This window comes from Anser brachyrhynchus, assembly GCF_964034855.1.
Source record: "Anser brachyrhynchus genome assembly, chromosome: 16".
NCBI lineage: Eukaryota > Metazoa > Chordata > Aves > Anseriformes > Anatidae > Anser > Anser brachyrhynchus.
In genome coordinates this window covers 801,401-817,836 of record NC_137734.1, presented here as the reverse complement: position 1 = coordinate 817,836, position 16,436 = coordinate 801,401, and the positions used below count along the sequence as shown (strand labels likewise).

At 63.6% G+C, this 16,436-nt stretch overlaps 2 protein-coding genes across 3 annotated transcripts; both read right to left on the bottom strand.

Annotated features, from left to right (window-relative positions):
* Positions 1-3,854: 3,854 nt before the first annotated feature.
* Positions 3,855-7,753, bottom strand: LOC308179070 (uncharacterized protein). 2 transcript variants are annotated; one of them, XM_080558670.1, is made up of 3 exons: positions 7,269-7,753; positions 6,490-6,593; positions 3,855-5,262 (listed from the first exon to the last, which is right to left on the bottom strand). In XM_080558670.1, the coding sequence occupies exons 1-3, from the start codon at positions 7,501-7,503 to the stop codon at positions 4,822-4,824; spliced, it is 780 nt and encodes a 259-aa protein (XP_080414796.1). In that variant the 5' UTR covers positions 7,504-7,753; the 3' UTR covers positions 3,855-4,821. The 2 variants fall into 2 exon arrangements, with proteins under 2 accessions (XP_080414796.1, XP_080414797.1); XM_080558671.1 differs by having other exon boundaries at positions 3,855-5,194.
* Positions 7,754-7,891: 138 nt separating this feature from the next.
* Positions 7,892-16,336, bottom strand: LOC308179063 (bactericidal permeability-increasing protein-like). Its single transcript, XM_080558658.1, has 15 exons — positions 16,173-16,336; positions 15,418-15,532; positions 14,675-14,803; positions 14,184-14,339; positions 13,776-13,839; positions 12,230-12,293; positions 11,671-11,762; positions 11,347-11,523; positions 11,079-11,138; positions 10,688-10,855; positions 10,269-10,336; positions 10,085-10,133; positions 9,665-9,728; positions 9,047-9,123; positions 7,892-8,510 (listed from the first exon to the last, which is right to left on the bottom strand). The coding sequence occupies exons 1-15, from the start codon at positions 16,285-16,287 to the stop codon at positions 8,457-8,459; spliced, it is 1,452 nt and encodes a 483-aa protein (XP_080414784.1). The 5' UTR covers positions 16,288-16,336; the 3' UTR covers positions 7,892-8,456.
* Between the last annotated feature and the right edge of the window lie 100 nt (positions 16,337-16,436).

Sequence of the window (16,436 nt, the reverse complement as noted above, 5' to 3'; positions counted from 1 at the left end):
GCCACCAGCACGACCCAGACCCATCCAAGGCACTGGTTGTAGCATTACCAGTGGAACAGCCTTGGGGCACAACAAGGGCTAAAGTTACGTCTTTTTGCCTCCTGCAAGAAAATCCCAAGTCACCTCACACCCAGGGGCTGGCCAAGAGGCCCTCACCTCAGCTTGGGTGGCCACAACGGGGCCGAGGGGGGACGGAATCGAGGACTGAGGGGTGCCCGCGCACCTCCCGACCCCAGCCCCAGAGCTCTGCCCAGCAGCAGCCATGCCCAGGAGATGTCTCTTGTACCACGGATGAGCGCCAGATGCAAAATTTCTGGGGTCCCAGGTGCCACAGCTCTTGGGCTCACGACGGGTGCACGAGGGGGTGCAGCGAGGCGGGGAGGCAGCAGTCTGTGGGGCAGGGCTGGGCAGGGCAGAGCCCCCCTGCTGCCTTGGGCTTTCTGCAGAGCCCAGCAGCCCTGCTGCTCCCTGGCCACCACTACGAGAGCTGGTGGAAGAAAAAGTGATTTAGAAGTGATTAGCTTTTATTTTCCTTTCTGGAAGCAGCAAGGGAAGTCCTCAGCAGCTGATGTGGGCAGATCCCTCCCTGTAACCAGGGAAGTCCTAGTTGCCAGAGGCAACATCCCTGCATTTAGCATTTGTGAAATCCAGCTATTGCTCAAGCACAGCGGCCTGGCATGCCTGTGCCACGGAGCCTGGAGAGCAGCACCCCAGGCAGGGCCGCAGAGCCTGGGATGGCTTTGCTGGAGGCTCCGGCACAGGGAGGCTCGGTGCTGGCGAGACCGGGGACCTCAGATCCTTCTGTCTTTCTTCCCCGTAGTTGCAGGCTGCCTCGCCCGCGCGCGACAAGCGCACACCAAACTTGCAGACGAGGCTTTGGGGAGCAGGACCGCAGTCTCCATGTCCCCGAGCCGCCGGTTTGCTGAGCGTGATGGGTCGGCCCTGCCCCTTTGGGTCCGGCTGCTGGGGCTGTGCTGAGGCAGCAGCAGGAGCCCACGCGGGACCCAGCGGCCCGGCAGGCCGGGTGGTGACAGCGCCTGCCAGCACAGGGCACACAGCCCGGGGGAGAGCCGCGTCCCGCGGGATGCTCCGTGGGCTGCCTGGAGCCATCAGCACCGGCCCCAACACATCCCTGGTGCCCAGGAGCCCCAGGGCAGAGCTCGTTGTACACAGAAAGAGGAAGCCCAGAGCAGAGGAGAAGGTTCAAGAGCCAAAGCCCCGTTTCAGCTTTCTGCTGAGTCTTGCTCGCAGTGAAGGAGGAACTCCCCGGAGGCGCACGTTTGTGGCACGGCATCTCTACGGGGCAGTTTCAAAATGATATTTAAGACACTCAGGGTGAGCATTAAGGAACCAGAACCTCTTCCGTGAGGAGAAATGAAATTTCATGGGGGGCAGCATGCTGAGGAAGCACAAACACAACGTTTTCCTTCTGGCTTTGAGCAAATTTTAAAGTTGAACTGAAAAAACACAGCATGAACCCTGACCAAACAATCCCATGTTTGTCAAGGAACAGTTGGAACCACTTCTAACACCCAACACCGAGGGCTAGTCCCGGCAGCGCTTCCTGCTGGGGGTGACAGCAGTGAATTAACTGCAAAGCCCGGCCGAGGAACCTCTGCCCAGGGCCAGGGGCCACCACGGACGTCCCTGGAGCTGCAGGGATGTCACCCACACCTCTGCGAAAGGCCGCCAGCATCGGGGCGCCGGGGGCTGTTGCTCCAGCCCCTGTGCCGAATCACCGCCACTGCCCACCCTCACCTGCTGCTGTGAGCCCCCCGCAGCCTTCAATCCAGCAGCACCTCAAAATACAGTCAGGCAGCGTGGGGGCTCCCCCGACGCTGTTTTCCCAGCTGCAGGATCGGCGTGACCCAGCGCCGGCTGCTCCTGGGAGGCAGGGAAGGCTCTCGGCCAGCGCAGGGTCACCAGCTGACGCCAGCCCTGACGGCTGTATCAAAGACAAGTGACCGGACACGCTCGGGGACGCAAGAGCTAAAACCAGGGGGGCGCAGCGAGAAGCGTCAATTTGCAGATGAGGACCCCGGGTGCAGGGGTTTGGCCGCAAGCAATGGGGCTCCCAGCGGGAGCTTGGCCCCCGGGACCTTCCCCAACACCGGGCTCACCACCCGCGCTCTGCCTCTGCCCCAGCGTCCTGGTGCTGTCCCAGGGCCCCCCAGAGCAGCTCCACAGCCAGGGCGTCCCCCACCCGCGGGGGGCTGCCAGCACCCCAACACGCTGCTCCCCCCCAGGGCACGCCGCCTCCCGGCACGAGTCTGGGAGCCTCGGGGAGACAAAAGGGGACGCGGAGAGCAGAGGGGGTGATTTTGCAGAAAAGTAAAAATAAAAATGCAGGAATGATGACCTCAGGCAGGGCCGGGGCTGGGGAGGGGGGGCTCTGAATGGTGGCTCTGTGCCGCCGGAGGGGCAGGGCGAGAGGCCACATGCAGCCTGCCCCAGCAGCTGCTCGGGCAAAACAGGAGGTGGAGAAAGGGAGCCAAAGAGGAGGGTGAGCTCATGGGGCCAGGGGTCCCGGGAGGCCCCCAGAAGCTCTGCCCTTTGCTGGGCAGGCCTGGCCCCTGCCCCCCTGCCCCCCCACCTGGCTGTCCCAGGGCAGCAGGAGGGTGCAGGGAGCCGCTCTGGGGGGTGCGGGGCCGGACCCTGCCATGCTGGGGGCAGTCACAGGGCGAGCACCCCAGGAAAGAGGAACCCACGGCCAGGCAGGGAGCTGCTGGCCTCGGGGACGCTGCAGGGCCCAGGGTGGGGGTCCCACCAGGGTCGGGGTCCCACCAGGCTTCACATCAGGCCGTCCTCTCTGCTCGCCCCAACTGCTGGTGCGGGACCCCTCAGCCACCCCCTGCCCGCCTGCAGCAGCTCTCCGAAGGCGCAGAAGCCAAAGCGAGTTCCTGGGCTCGCTTCAGAGGTAACCAGGCAATCCCAGGAGGCCAGAGCATGATCTCATGCTCCCTCCTACCCCACGCTCAGGGAATCCATAAAAAGGCTGAAGCAGACTATGTGAACTAACGCAATTAAAGGAGCAATTGGCGGCTGGTGGGGAAGGGAGGAGCTGGCCCAGTGGGCCCCAATTGGCGTGAGGGTTCCTGGGCAGACGGCTGGGGCCGGGGGCCAGCTGTGTGCCAGCGTCGACGAAGCTGCGGCGGTGCCTGGGGGTCTGGAGCCGAGCAGGGGGCTGCAGGGGGCTGCAGCGGGCGCCCCGGCCCCGCTCCCCACGGCCGAGCCGCTGCCCGCACACAGCTGCTGGCGCCTGAGCCCCGCAGCGCTCGTGCTCTGCGCTGGCGACAAAAGGGCTCTCGCTTGCTCCCACGGAAATGGGAGGCAAACGCAGAAAGCCCTCCCTCGCGCCGTTCCTCCCTCCAAGCTCCCCAGCTGTACCTCCTCCCGCCTCGGCTTGTTTTCACAGCGTGTCCTTCGGCTGCTCGCTGATCCCCGGAGAAATCTTTGTTACCGACGCTGCCCCGGCAGCCCACGGCCCACGCTGCAGCCGGCCCAGCCATCCCCGCTCTCGTCCCCAGCCCAGCCCTGAGCCTTTGCCCGCAAACACGAGGGCGGGCACGGCTTCAGCCTGAGCGGGGAGCAGAGGGCAGGTGGGCACCTGGTGCTGTGCCCGGGGGACTGGAGAGCGGTGCCCAACGGCCGCGCTTTGCCCTGCGAGATACCGGACCTGGGGCTCTGGCTCTTGCACCGATTGTTTTTGTCCGACTTCTGGCTGCCTGATCACCCGCTCTGCCCCCAGAGAGGTACTTTCCATGGCTGAATCATCCCAGAGAGCTGTCAAAGGCACTTTGCTTCTGCTCTACCTTTGGGCCAACCCCGAAGTAAAAACTCGGAGTTCTGCGAAGTGCTCTCTTTGGCAGACACCGGCCCGTATTAATTTAAAAAGGGGAAATCCACCACAACCGGCGTACGCCTGCACGTACGAACACTCGCACACACGCGCTGTACGCATGCACGTGCACACGCCAGACTTCTGCAGGTCCCTGGTGCTGGGAAGGACGGCGATGGGCAGCGGGACGCAGCCGGGCACGGGGCTGGCCGGGGGCTTTGCAGCCCCGCTGCCCCCCGAGCTGGGCACGGAGCAGCCCCGGGCAGCGCAGCCCCGCAGTGGGGGCTCGGGGGGGGGGAGCGGAGCGGGTGGGAGCGTGGCCCCCGTGGGCACCTTCGCTCGTCGGGGCTGGCACCGCGACAGCTCCGCACCGGGACTGTGGGCGTCCCACGGCCACAGCACGGCCACCCAACGGCCACCCCAGGGCCACCCAAAGGCCACCCCAGGGCCACCCCACTCGGCGCCCCGTGGCCGGGCAGCGCTGGCAGCCGGAGCCACCGAGCGCCGCGTCCCACGGGCAGCCCCCGCTGCGCCCCCCTTCCTTTCCCTTCCCTCCCCTCTCCTCCGCTCCCCTCCCTCTCCTCCCCTCCGCCCTCCCCTCCCCTCCCCCGCCAGCGGGGCTCGCTCTTTTTCTTCTTCTTTTCTTTCGTTCTGTTTTTTTTTTCCCACATTGACGCGGCCGCTGGGAGGGAGCCTGCCCGGCCGGCGGCCCGGGTGCGCCGATGGGGCTGGGGGTGGCGGCAGCCCCGCAGCGCCCGCGGGGCACCGGGACCTCGTCGCGGGGCACCGGGACCTCGTCGAGGAGCCACCAGCCGGGGAGAAGCCGCAGCGGAGCGGCGGAGCGCGGCGGGCCAGCTGCGGGCAATAAGGCAGCGCTCGGGCCCCGAGGAAGGAAGAGGGAAGGGACAGTTGTTGCCGCGGTCTCCCCCGGGCCCTCTGCCACTTCCCATTAAGCATGGTAATGCCTTCTGCTTTCCTATCCTTTACGCTGCCGCTGCCCCGAGCACCTGCTGCCCGCGCCCCGCGCGCCCGAGCACGAGGCTGGCACCGAGCGCGGAGGCGTCGGGTGGCAGCGGGCTCGGGGCGAGGCGTGCGCGGGGCCCGAGGGCTTCAACGTCCCTGCAAAGCTTGGGGTGCACCAAGCGGGTGCCGCTGCCCGAGCCGTGCCGGCCTCGCGGGCACAGGGACGTGCGGCGCATCCTCCCCGGGCCGGCCGGCCGTCCGTCGCCGCAGCCGCACGCGCCGTTGCCTCGGGCTCCCGGGCGATGCTGCGTTGAGCGCCGGCCTCCGGCTCCTCCGTGCCGGGGCTGTGGGTGAGCGTTTGCGTCCTGCCCTGCCAAGCTCGCTGATGGGGAGCTGCGGAAGAGGGAGAGGAGCTGTTGTTCACTGCCGGCCCGAGCGTTCAAAGCTCGCTCCCTCCTGAGCTGGGGAGAGGAGAGGGAGCGGAGTCACCCTGTGGCGTTGGGTGTGAGTTAAACAACTTCCCTGCACCAAAACACCAAAGCCCGGCTCGCCGTGTTGGTATAAACCACTTCTGGAAAATATGGGTATTTGGGGAGAAATATCAATCTCTATTTAACAGCACTTTGGCTTATTAAAATGGAAATAGCTTTGCAAATGTAAATCTCCTTATGCTCCCTCACGCCTTTTGTTTCATTCCTGCACTCCCTTGCAGCTGGTGGAGGGAAGTGGGCTAATTGGTTCCTTTTTGATTTCTAATCACTCCCTGGCCAGGCTCGCCTCAGCCTCTCGCACGAACACAAAGCTGCTGCGCCGTGTTTACCCCAAAAACCTCTCGCGGTGATGAAGTGCTTTGTGACACTTAACAAAAACATTTCTAGGCGTTCGAGGCCAAAATATCCCTCAGCGCAACCCGGGCTGTGTCTGGTGCCTCCATCAGTCAATACTTTTCTCCTGGCTTTGGCCGACACCGTCCCTGCTGCTTTAGGAAGTTCTGTGCGTTTTTATTCCATTGGCAGGAAAGTGGCTCTGTTTATTCAGTGGATCCGTCCCGTAGCAATCCACCTTGCGGCTGGGTTTTGATGAGGGCGATGAGATTGCCCCCCCTGGCAGCGGGGCTGTCCCCGCTCTGACGCCCCACTTTCCCCTGGCTGCGCGTCCACCAGTGCCCCCCAGTCTCCACGGGCTCGGCACCTTCCCCGCAGCGAGTGGCAGCCAGGCAGGACGGGGAGGGCAGCGTGGGGTCTCGGGGGACGGCATTGGGGTGTCAGCGGGTTTGGGACAGGGCTGCTGGCAGCGTGCACGCCCTCGCCCCTCCGGACCGCAGCCTGCACCCCCCACCCCTCAGAGACCCCCCTGCGGCTGCGGGGGGAACGGCCGGGCTGGGGGCTGCCCGTGGCATGGAGCAGCCCCGTGGCTCAGCGGGACCAGGCTTCTCTTTCTGATTTCTTTTCTGCGTCCAGTCCCCCCCCAGCTGAGAGGGAACCCAGCAGTTTAAAGGAAAACAGAACAAAACAAAAACCCTGCAGCTTTCTAGCAGGCTTGTTCAGTAGTTTCCTTCACCGCACACAACTCATACCGCACAAATCCCACCAGCCTGTGGGACGGCACTCAAGATAAAACCTGGGACTCGGTGGCGGTGTGAAGCTCTCCCAGGCCTGCTTTACAGAAGAGCTGCCGAGGCACCTCACCTCATCCACGTCCTTTGTCCTCGTGTAGCCGTTCTTTTGCAGGATAGCCCAAGCGATCTCTGTGTCGTTGACGTTCATCTGGCAGCCATAGGTCTCCAGGTACACTGCAACAAAGACAGAGATGGGGGTGACGCAGATGTCTGCCCTGAACCAATCTCCCGTTTACAAGCTCCTTCTGTGATCTCCTCCACGGGAAGGAAGCTGCAGTCCCGCAACAGGCGAGCCGCAGAAAAGGCGCTTTCCCTTCCAGGCTATACAGAAAAGGCGCTTTCCCTTCCAGCCTATACAGAAAAGGCAAGCCAAAATTAAAGCAGGCTCTGCTAGCGGCACTGGGAAACCCGAGTGCCTCCGAGCACGTCGTTCCAGCACCAGAGGCCTGGACGGTGGCTTGCAGAGAGGCCGAAGCTACTGCGCTGCTCAGCCCCAGCACTGGGCGCAACGAACGCCCCTCTCCTCCGGGCGCTGCGGCCTGGGAGCTCTGCCCCAGCTGCTGCTGGCACCCGGGGCGTCCCGGGAGGCACGGCGCAGGCCGCTGCCCTGCGCATCTCCGTGGAGCGGGGACGCAGCAGCGAGCGTGCGGCCGCCGAGCTGGCCTCCTCCTCGCGCCGGGGCCGCTCTCAGGGCCCGCAGCCCCGCAGCTCTTCCGCCGAGAGCCCCACCGGAGCTTCGGGCTGGCCTCGGCCTGGCTGCCAGGGCCGCAAGGGCCCGGGGCCGGCGGTGCCGGCAGGGCCGGGCCGGGCAGGGCAGGGCAGGGCAGGGCAGGGCCCGGCGGCACCGACCTGTGCCGGGCCCGGCGGCAGCGCCCCGCTCCGGCTCGGGCCGCGGCTCCCCGGCGGGCGGCGGCACGGCGGCGGCTCTCAGGAAGTGCCGCAGGTCCGGCCCCGCGGGCAGCGCGGCCCCGCGCCCCCCCGGCCGCTCGCCGGGCCCGCGGCTCGCTCCGCGGGCGGCCCCGGGGCTGGCGGCGACCGAGCGGAGGCGCCCGGCCGCCCGCAGCACGCGGCCCCAGCCCGGCATGGCCGAGCCCGGCGGGGAGCCGGGGCCGGATCGGGGACCGGGGCCGGGACCGGGACCGGGGACCGGGGACGGGGACGGGAGCGGGACGGGGCGGAGGCGGCGGGGGCCGGGCCGGGCCGAGCCGAGCGGCCCCGGTGCGCGCCGCCAGCAGCGGCCCCGCCGCGTCCCCGCCCCGCGGCCCCGCGTTCCGCGCCGGCACCGTTCCGGCGGGGCTGGCCCGGCCCCTGCGGTTCCCCCCCGGGACAGGAGCGATGAAGGGAGGAGCGGGCTTGTCCGCGCTGTGCTGTCAGGCGAGGGGCACGAGGGTGTCCTGAAAGGCCCTCCCGGCCACCTCTCCGCCCCGCTGGAAGGTGCGCGAAGGGGGCTATAACAACGCGGTGACACGAGGGATTTCCATGTGGTATTTTATAGAAAGGCTCAGAGCGGGGCGCAGCCTCCGCGAGGGCGCTGGAAGCCCCCCGGCTGAGCAAGGCTTTGTACAGCACCGCGGGGAAGCGCTCGGTGAAGGTGAAGCACGTGCAGGAGGGGGAGCCGCCGCCGCCAGGCCTCGGCCCGAGCCTCGGCTCTGTCGGCCCCAGCAGCTGGTGGTCGGTGGCTCCTCGGGGCCGGGGCAGGAGAGGGCCCAGGACCCGCAGCAGCGGCGATCTGGGGTGGGCGGGGACCCCCGCAGCCCGTGGCCCCCTCAGCCCAGCCCGGGCCGCGGGGCTCGGCCCCTCGGGCGCTTCTGGCCCTCGCCTGCGCGTCTGCGGTTTGTCCTCTGGCTGCTCGGGCTGGGGCGGCCGATGAGTCACGTCCTGGCAGAACCGTTCGTTCGCTGTCTCGGCGGCGGGGACGGCGGGGGGGAGCCGGGGTTGGGAGCCAGGGGCGCGGGATGGGAAGCGGGTCCCCTCGGAGGGGCGGCACGGGGCGGGCGAGAGGGGGGCGTTGTCGGTGCTGAAGGTCGCCTTGGTCATCTATCTGCCTTGCCTGGGCTGGTAGTGAACGTTTGCTCCAAACAGCAGGAAATTCTAGGAGAAGGAGAGAGGAAGTCTGCGATGCGTCCTTGCAGCTGCTTTGCTGCTGGAGCCAGCCCTGCTCATCACCCGCCCGCTTTGGGGAGGGAGCGTGGGCATTGTGCTTCTGCCATCCTTGGTGGCTAATTTTAGCTCCGGAGGGGCTCCGAAGACGTTTCACAGCCACACCCCGCCATAAACATCCAGCATCCAGTCAGTGGCACTCCTCCGGGGCCTCCCCAGGCCTCCCAACGCGCAGGATTCCTCCCTCCTGCCTGGGTCCCACGGCACGCAGCCGCGTCCTGGGCTGCAGCTACTCAGCCGCCACACGCAGAGCCCCGTCAGGCTCGCGGCTGAGCTGCCCCGGAGCTCTGCTGACTATAAAAAGCGTCGTGGGAAAGTCAGGCCCCGGTCTTAAAATCTGCAGAACGCAGCCCTGCCTGAGCCACCGCTGTGCATGAAATTTGCTTCATCCCCCTTCTCGGGGCACCTCGCCTGACCCCCGCCTCTCGGGGGCGAGTGGCAGGACAGGCTCCGGACCCTCCACTCACCTCATGAAACTGCACGAGGAGGTCGGAGAGCTGTACTTGGGCTGGCAGTGGCAGAGGGAAGCCCTTACCTAATCTCTCTGGAAAAGAAAACACACACGGCTGTGTTGGAACGAGAAGCAAGAGGGAGCAAGGGGCTGTGCAAAGCAGGAGGCCACTTCCTACCCCCGGCCCTTCCTTTGCCCCCCCAGGCCCTGGGAAGGCAGAGGGAGCTCCTCCAGGCTACACTAAGGTCTGGGGGCTTCACGTTGTGCTGTGCCCCTGGGGCCCCTGGCAGCCTCCGGCCCCGCTCTGGGCTGATTTGTTCAGCTGTAATGAGAAGCAGCGGGCGGGGGAGAGGGTCTGGAACGCATTAGGATGTGTGTCAGGCTCATTTTTTCCATTGCGTTCACTTCTGGATGCGTGTCACAGTGCGGAGAGGCTCCCGCACTCGGTTACCCGCAGCCCTCCTCTGCCAACCCCAGACACGCCAGGCGCTGCTGCTGCTGCCTCCTCTCCGCAGGTTTTACCTTCTGAGCAGGCCTGGCAGCAGGGGCTCAGTTAACAAACTGGGCCTGCCCTGACAGAGTGACCTGACTGGTGTCTGTTCTGGCAGCCCCATTCCCCTCAGCAGGTTATTACCATTAAGACGTGGGAGCAGGACACTGGAGGCAACTATGTTCGTTATTGACTGCACCGTTTCCACCTGGAGATGCAGAGAGAGGGAGAAGGAAAAGAGCTTAGTCTGTGGGAGAGCAGGTGACCAGATCCCAGAGGATAATTAGGAAGAGTAAAATAAAGGAGAAGCTGGGATGGGTGCGCACATCACCAGAGACCTGCGGTTTTGTCTGTGCCATGCTGGTGGAGTAGGAAGCACAGGGGTGAAAAAGGGGATAGTGGCCGGCTCTGCTCCCTCGCCCAGTCTCACAGGCTGGTACGGGAGGTGCCCGTGGGGTCAGCATCCCTTGGTGGTGCGTGCGAGGGGGGTGAGTCCCTTCCTCAGCACCTGGCAGGCTCCCACCTCCATGCTGGGGTCTCTGGTCATGGTCAGGGACAGCTTACCTCGAAACTTCCAGTGCCGACATCTGAATGCTTCAGCGTGAGCTTCATCCTGTGCGGAGAGAAGCGGTGCTTTGCAGTGCCCGTGCCTGTCCCGCTCCCTCCAGCCGCAGCACATCCCCTCTGCCCCAGGTCCCCATCCCCGGCACCCCCCTCAGCAGCAGCTTCACCGGGACCTGCAGCTCACCTGCCCAGGGCCAGGCTCCCAACCATGCGGCCGGACCTCACGTTGGCGGTGGCAGACACGTTGCCTGTCTGGGGAAAGAGGCAGAGCTCTGGCAGTGCCCACCCAGCTCGCCCCGAAACAGGCGCAAGGGGAATAGCTCAGAGCAGCCCAAAGGCAGCCAGACCGCCCTGCAGTCAGGGCCCCAATCGCACCCAGCATGAAAACCGGCGTTTGTGAGCTCGGGTATTTGTGCTGGGGTGCTCCATGTACCCGACTGGGCTGCTTTCAGGAGGCACCTCTCAGCAGGAGCACGGCACGGATGGCCCAGGATCGCCAAACACGACGGGAGGGTGCTGCACAGCTCGGGAGCTCCCACCTTTGCTCACTGAGGTGCAGGCAGCGCTCACGGGGCACCACGGCAGCCCTGGACCCCAACTCACCAAGCTGAGGAGGAAGAGGGGGGCCAGGCTGCCGTTGGGATAGATGGCGTAAGCCTGGATGTCCACAACAGGCTGGAGCGAGACCCCGTCTGGTCCGATGCTCAGGAACGGGGCGGAGGGAGTGGACAGCCTGAACTTCATCGGCATGTTGGGGTACATCTCATCCAGCTGCAAAGGAGCAGGGAGAGGGGAGGAACCGCAGCACAAAACCTCCCGTGGCTCTGCAGCTTGCTGCTGCCGGGCTCCTTCCCATGCCAGCAGCCCACGGGGTGCAGGGATGCAGCACCCAGAGCACGGCCCCGCTGCGGCTCCCCCTCGCTGGGAACGTGGGGCTGGGCTCTCTGGGGGGCCGCCTCGCACAGAGCCTGTGCCGGGCAGGGCTGGGGCTCACCTGGGGAAGGAAGGCCGCGAAGGTGGAGGTGTTCAAACGGAATTCGATGTCCTTCGGGATCTGCGGGAGGAGGACGGTTACTGCCCGGCAACGCAGCGCGGCGCTGGGGCAGGATCAGCCCCTCGTGCACCTCGCGCGTGCAGCAAGGACATCTCAGCCCCTGCTCTGCGCCCAGAGCAGCTCCATGGGGAAGTGTGGAGGAGAACACGGCGCAGAGGAGCCCTGCGAGTCTGCCAGCCGCTGACCCCATCCCACCTCGCCTCCTTACCATGGAGTCTGTGATTTCAAAGACCAGTGCCCCAGCCGTGTGGTAGGCGAAGCTGGCGGTGTTGAAGAAGTAGCTGGAGACCCCGAAGTAAACCATGCGGCTGTGATCGGGAGGAAAGGCCAGCGCTGGCGGCGTGAAGGGGATGGCGGTGTGCTGTGCCAGGGAGAAGCATTCGCCCTGGAAGGACGGGAGTGGGTGAAGCAGGGCTGGTGGGGCTCAGCCACGCTGGGGAACGGCATTTGCAGGCGGTGACTGACCCCCGCCTCCCTCCTGCGCCCTGCAATGGCATCAGCCACACCGAGCTCCCCGCGGGCAGCCTCTCACCTTCAGGTCCGCATTGAGGAACTGGGCAGTGGCAACCGGGGGTGCTGTCAAGGAGTAATCGATCCCGACCGTGGTATCTATCTTGGCTGTGACTGCAAGACACGGGGCAGAGGGTGAGCGAGAGCCAGGAGCAGCTTGCCTCCGTGACGCCTGGGCAGAGCCTTGCCCCGGCTTCCTGGTACAACAGCACAATAGCAGTTTCACATGCGTCTGCTTCTGTTTAGAAATAAAAGTTGCATTTTCCTCTTCACTCTGTTTCTCAGCCATGCAAACTAATTCCTGGACGCCATCCGGGTCCCCTTGCCGAGGCAGCCCGCGCTCCACCAGCCCTGGGGCACGGCTCAGGGAGGCTGCGTGCGGGTGCCCCATCTCGGCACCGTCTCTCCCTGTGGGAGGACTGAGTGCATGGTGACAACTCTGCTGTGTGGTGCTCCCCAGCTCCCGGCACGTGTGCGGAAATACAAAGAAATGGAGTGGGCACAAGGTAAAACACCATCCCCGTGGCCAGGAAACGCTAGGAAGAAATCTCCCCAAGCCCCGTGCAGTGCTCGCGCGGTACCTGGTACGGTCTGGAGGTAAGGCTGTAGGAATCTTCTGACAGAGCTACTCAGGCTTCCGCAGACCTGGGGAAACAAAGGCAAGGGAGCTCAGCAGCCTGGCTCTGCTGGGGCACACAGCCCCGTGCGGAAGCCTCGGGCACGTGCTCTGCTGCCCAGTGCTGTTTGTATTCTTTGCAAAAGCCTGCTCTCTTCCAACGCCATACTGGCACAAGAACCCCCATGCAGGATGAGGCCGTCATCTGCCTGACCAGGCAGCCAGCAGGCAGCAGCTGACAGCGAGACGCAGAGCTCTGGAGGAGCAGCGGCCGCGCTGGCAACACCCGGTGGCTGGCTGCACTGCCGGGAGGAAGAGGAGGGACGGAGCCTTGGGCATGACTTTACCAGCAGAGGCCTGCTGGTAAGCTGCTTGTCCCCCTGCCTAGTAGAACAGAATCGTAGAAGCACAGAATAGAGCAGGACGGAACAGTTCACTTGGAAGGGACCTACAGAGATCATCAAGTCCGTATTTGTCTGCGGGTGCTGGACCCCCAGGTCCCTCCTGGCCCCTGGGGCAGGGCGCTGCCCAGCCCCGCAGCAAGAGCTGCAGGTGCCCACAGGTGGCTGGAGCAAGATCGGGGCAGGGACAGGGCTGAGCAGGGTCCTGCAGCACTCCCAGCCCTGGCCTCTCCTCTGCTCCATCTTGAGCAGGGAGAAAGCCCCTGGAGAAACGCGTGTCTGGCGAAGGGGCTCGGCCGGGCTGCCGGGGCAGATTCCCCAGCTGCCTCCTTCCAGGAGATACCGCAGCATGAAAGCCTTTCTGCCCGGCCCCAGCCTCGCTCCTGCTGCCAGCCCATCTGCTGCCAGGGCTCCAGGTGGCCCCAGGCAGCACGAGATGGCGTCGGCCAGAGCCAAATGCGCCGCGGCCAGGACCCGACCTGCGGCAGGGTGGGATTTGCCTGCTCTCCAACTGCCTCCTTCCCGAGCAAGGTTCACGGCCGGGGAGGTTGCAGCTCATGCCAGCGAGCCTTGTAGTAATTATTGCTAACAGCTTGTTTCCATGTCTTGACGCGAGTCTCCCGCACGTAGGCTTTTGTACAGGGCTGAAGGTACCAGGGCTTCCCTGGTGCACCCCATTACAACAAGACGGCAAGCAGCTGAAATCCAGAGAAGAGGATTTCTAACCTATTGCTCCCAAAAGCACGGATGAGTGCAGGCCATTTAAAGGGCGGCTCTGAGCGGGTTTCCTCTGCTACAATGAGTTTGGCCGAGGCATAAGATCTAATTAACTGACCACATGGAAAGAGAAGTATTTGTTAATTGGGAACCAATTATACTGGGCTTTGGCAAACGCTGCAGGTTTAGAATCCAGCCCGAGCCACATGCTGCTATGGCGCTGCACTTAGCATGTGCCCATTCCTCACAGCTTCCACCAAATCAGCAATGTGCCCGCACGCTCTGGCCCTGCTTAAATCCGTCGGTGTGACCTGAGCCCTTGAAACGGCTGCTACAAGTGAGGGCTACAGATCACCAGAAAGCCTGGAGCTCTACCGAGCTTCTTTCACGTACCTTGCCTTCCAAGGTTTTCTTCAATTTGGACTCAATGGTTCTACGGAAGAGGTTGTAAAGCCAACTGCAGAGAAAAACAGAGAGGGAGTCAATTTTGCTCTATCTCAGAGGATGCTGCAGAAGTATTTGTGCAGGAAAGGGAGACACCGGAGCTGTGGGACACTGGGGAATGCCATTCCCATGCCAGCCTGGAGTCAAGCTTTGACTCAGGGTTTACATTTGCAAACAAACCTGCTCGTAAACAACATGCATACAAGTCTCGTGACTGCCCCAGAACTTCTCCCTTAAATGTGCAACCACAGCAGGACAAACTCAGAGCAGATTCAAGCACCTACTGTGCCTGGCAGCCACCTTCCCATCTCAGCTGGGCTAACGCGCAGGATTTCTAGGCCTTCACGGTGATGTTACCTCAATTTGCCTGAAAAGCGTACGCGGACATTGGAGATACTGGTGCTGCAGGCAGAGATATCAACTGTTGGCTTCCCAGAGGCATCTCTGCCCAGCTTCAGGATGGTCTTGATGTAGACATGCGACAGCTTCAGGTTGAATGACCCACGTTGCCGGCTGCAGGGAGAGGGAAGACAAGAAAGGGGACGAGAGGGGAGATGGCGCTCACGTTATCTCCCCGACCATTTGCGAGAGGCATGACCGCTGCCTGGCCAGCTGCGGGTGCCCTGGCATGAGGAGAGGGACCTTGCGGTGCTCCCCCGGGGTGGGACTAAAGCAGCTGCAGCCCAGCTGGGGGGGTCAGGACATCTGCAGGTAACAAAGCAAGAGCTGCCCAAACCACGAAGGAGGCAGAGGAGGGAAAAAAGCCTGCCCAGATCCGGGGAGGGAAATGCAGAGTGAGGGGCCTGAGCCAGGGAAGGGGCTGTGCGCAGGGACAGCCGAGTACCCACAGGAAGCGCAGCTTCACACGCCAGTTCCCGTCCAGCTCAGCAAAGGCGTTGGAGATGGAGACTTGCAGGCCCTCATTGGGGACCAGGGAAATCTGCGAGTGCGGCAACTGGAAATTGCGAAGGTTCAACCTAAAATATAAAAAATAAAATAAAATAAAATAAAATAAAATAAAATAAAATAAAATAAAATAAAATAAAATAAAATAAAATAAAATAAAATAAAATAAAATAAAATAAAATAAAATAAAATAAAATAAAATAAAATAAAATAAAATAAAATAAAATAAAATAAAATAAAATAAAATAAAGCATGTGAGAGCGGTGCCTCACACTGGGTGCCCAGCTGGGGAGGGCAGGAGTGAAGGCACCGTGCCGGCAGCATCCCCAGCTCCCATCCTGCCAAGGAACAGCACTGCGTGGGCAGAGCGGTGCCTTTGGGAGCACGGTCCCTGTGGCACCGTGAGAGCAGCTCCTCAGTGCTGGAAACCCAGGGCAGCAGCGGGAGGAGAGCTGCAAGGGGGTGGCAAGGAGCTGGGACCCCGGGACCCCGCAGCCTGGGCTCATGCTAGGTGGGTTCCTGAGGTGAGGCATCCCTTCACCGAGGACAGGGCCAACATTTTGGGAGCTGCAGGGCAGAGGACAGCCCTCACTGCTCCGGGGCCCCCTGCTCCCCCGAGGCCCTCCAGGCTCCCCGCAGGGGCCGGGAGGGCAGCAAGTCGCTCCAAGCCACTGGCAGAGCTCACCTGGAGATCTCGTAGCGCACCTTCCCCAAGATCCGGATTCGGGAATCACCTGAGATGTCTTGCAGCTTCAGCTGGGCCAGCTCCTTCTCCAACATAGCAACCCCGTGCTGCTTGGCTGCGGGGGCAAAGGGACAGCATCATGGTCACGGGCCTCCCAAGGGAGCCAGGAGCGTGCAACAGGCACATGGCAAAAGGGTTAAAGGAAACACCGGTGGCCTGGATCCATCTGGGAAGGGGAGTCACGTCCTCCTCTCCCGACAGCTAGCAAAGCCGCTGGGTAAATGAGCTGTTCCTCACACAGTGTATTTCAATCCATAACAGCGCTCCGCTGGAGCCGGGGCCCTGCCTGCCTCAATAAACCCAACACAGAGCCCATCCATCTCCGTCACCTCCCTCCTGGCACCTCCCCACCGCCTCCCTCCACCGCAGCTCGCTCCCCCGGGGCTCAGGCTCGGCTGCCTGGATGCGTGCCATGAGCACGGGACCGTCCTGCCCCACCAGCCCTGTGCCTCCTCGAGCCGGGGTCTCCCCCATCGGCACCTGAGCGCAGCCCCCAGCCCCCGCAGGGTCTGGCTGCTCTGCACGGACTCGATGGAGACAGCGGCAGGGGCAGATGGGGACATCAGGCCGATGCTGCCTTTGGCACGCATGGCCGAGGCTGTCCCTGTCCTGCCCTGGAACTGCACGAGCACCCGGCTCTGCACCTCCGCTGCCAGCACCTGCAAGAGAAGAGGGAGATCAGGAGCCGAACCCACCGTAGTCCAAGCCTGCCTGGGTGATCCTGACCACAAAGCCAGGGTTGGTGGCTCCAGTGAGCGCCAGGCCCAAAGCCAGCACCGTGCTGGCCACCAAAAGGCTCCGCACTCCCATCCTGGCTGCCCGACGCTGCCGTGCTGCTGCCTGGCTCTCTCTGCCCACACCGCCTTTATATCCACACCAAAAGGGGAACTGCGGACGAAGCAGGATGCAGATCCGCTTCTGCAGCCCACACGGGGCATCCCCTCAGCCTGGTGCTTCCT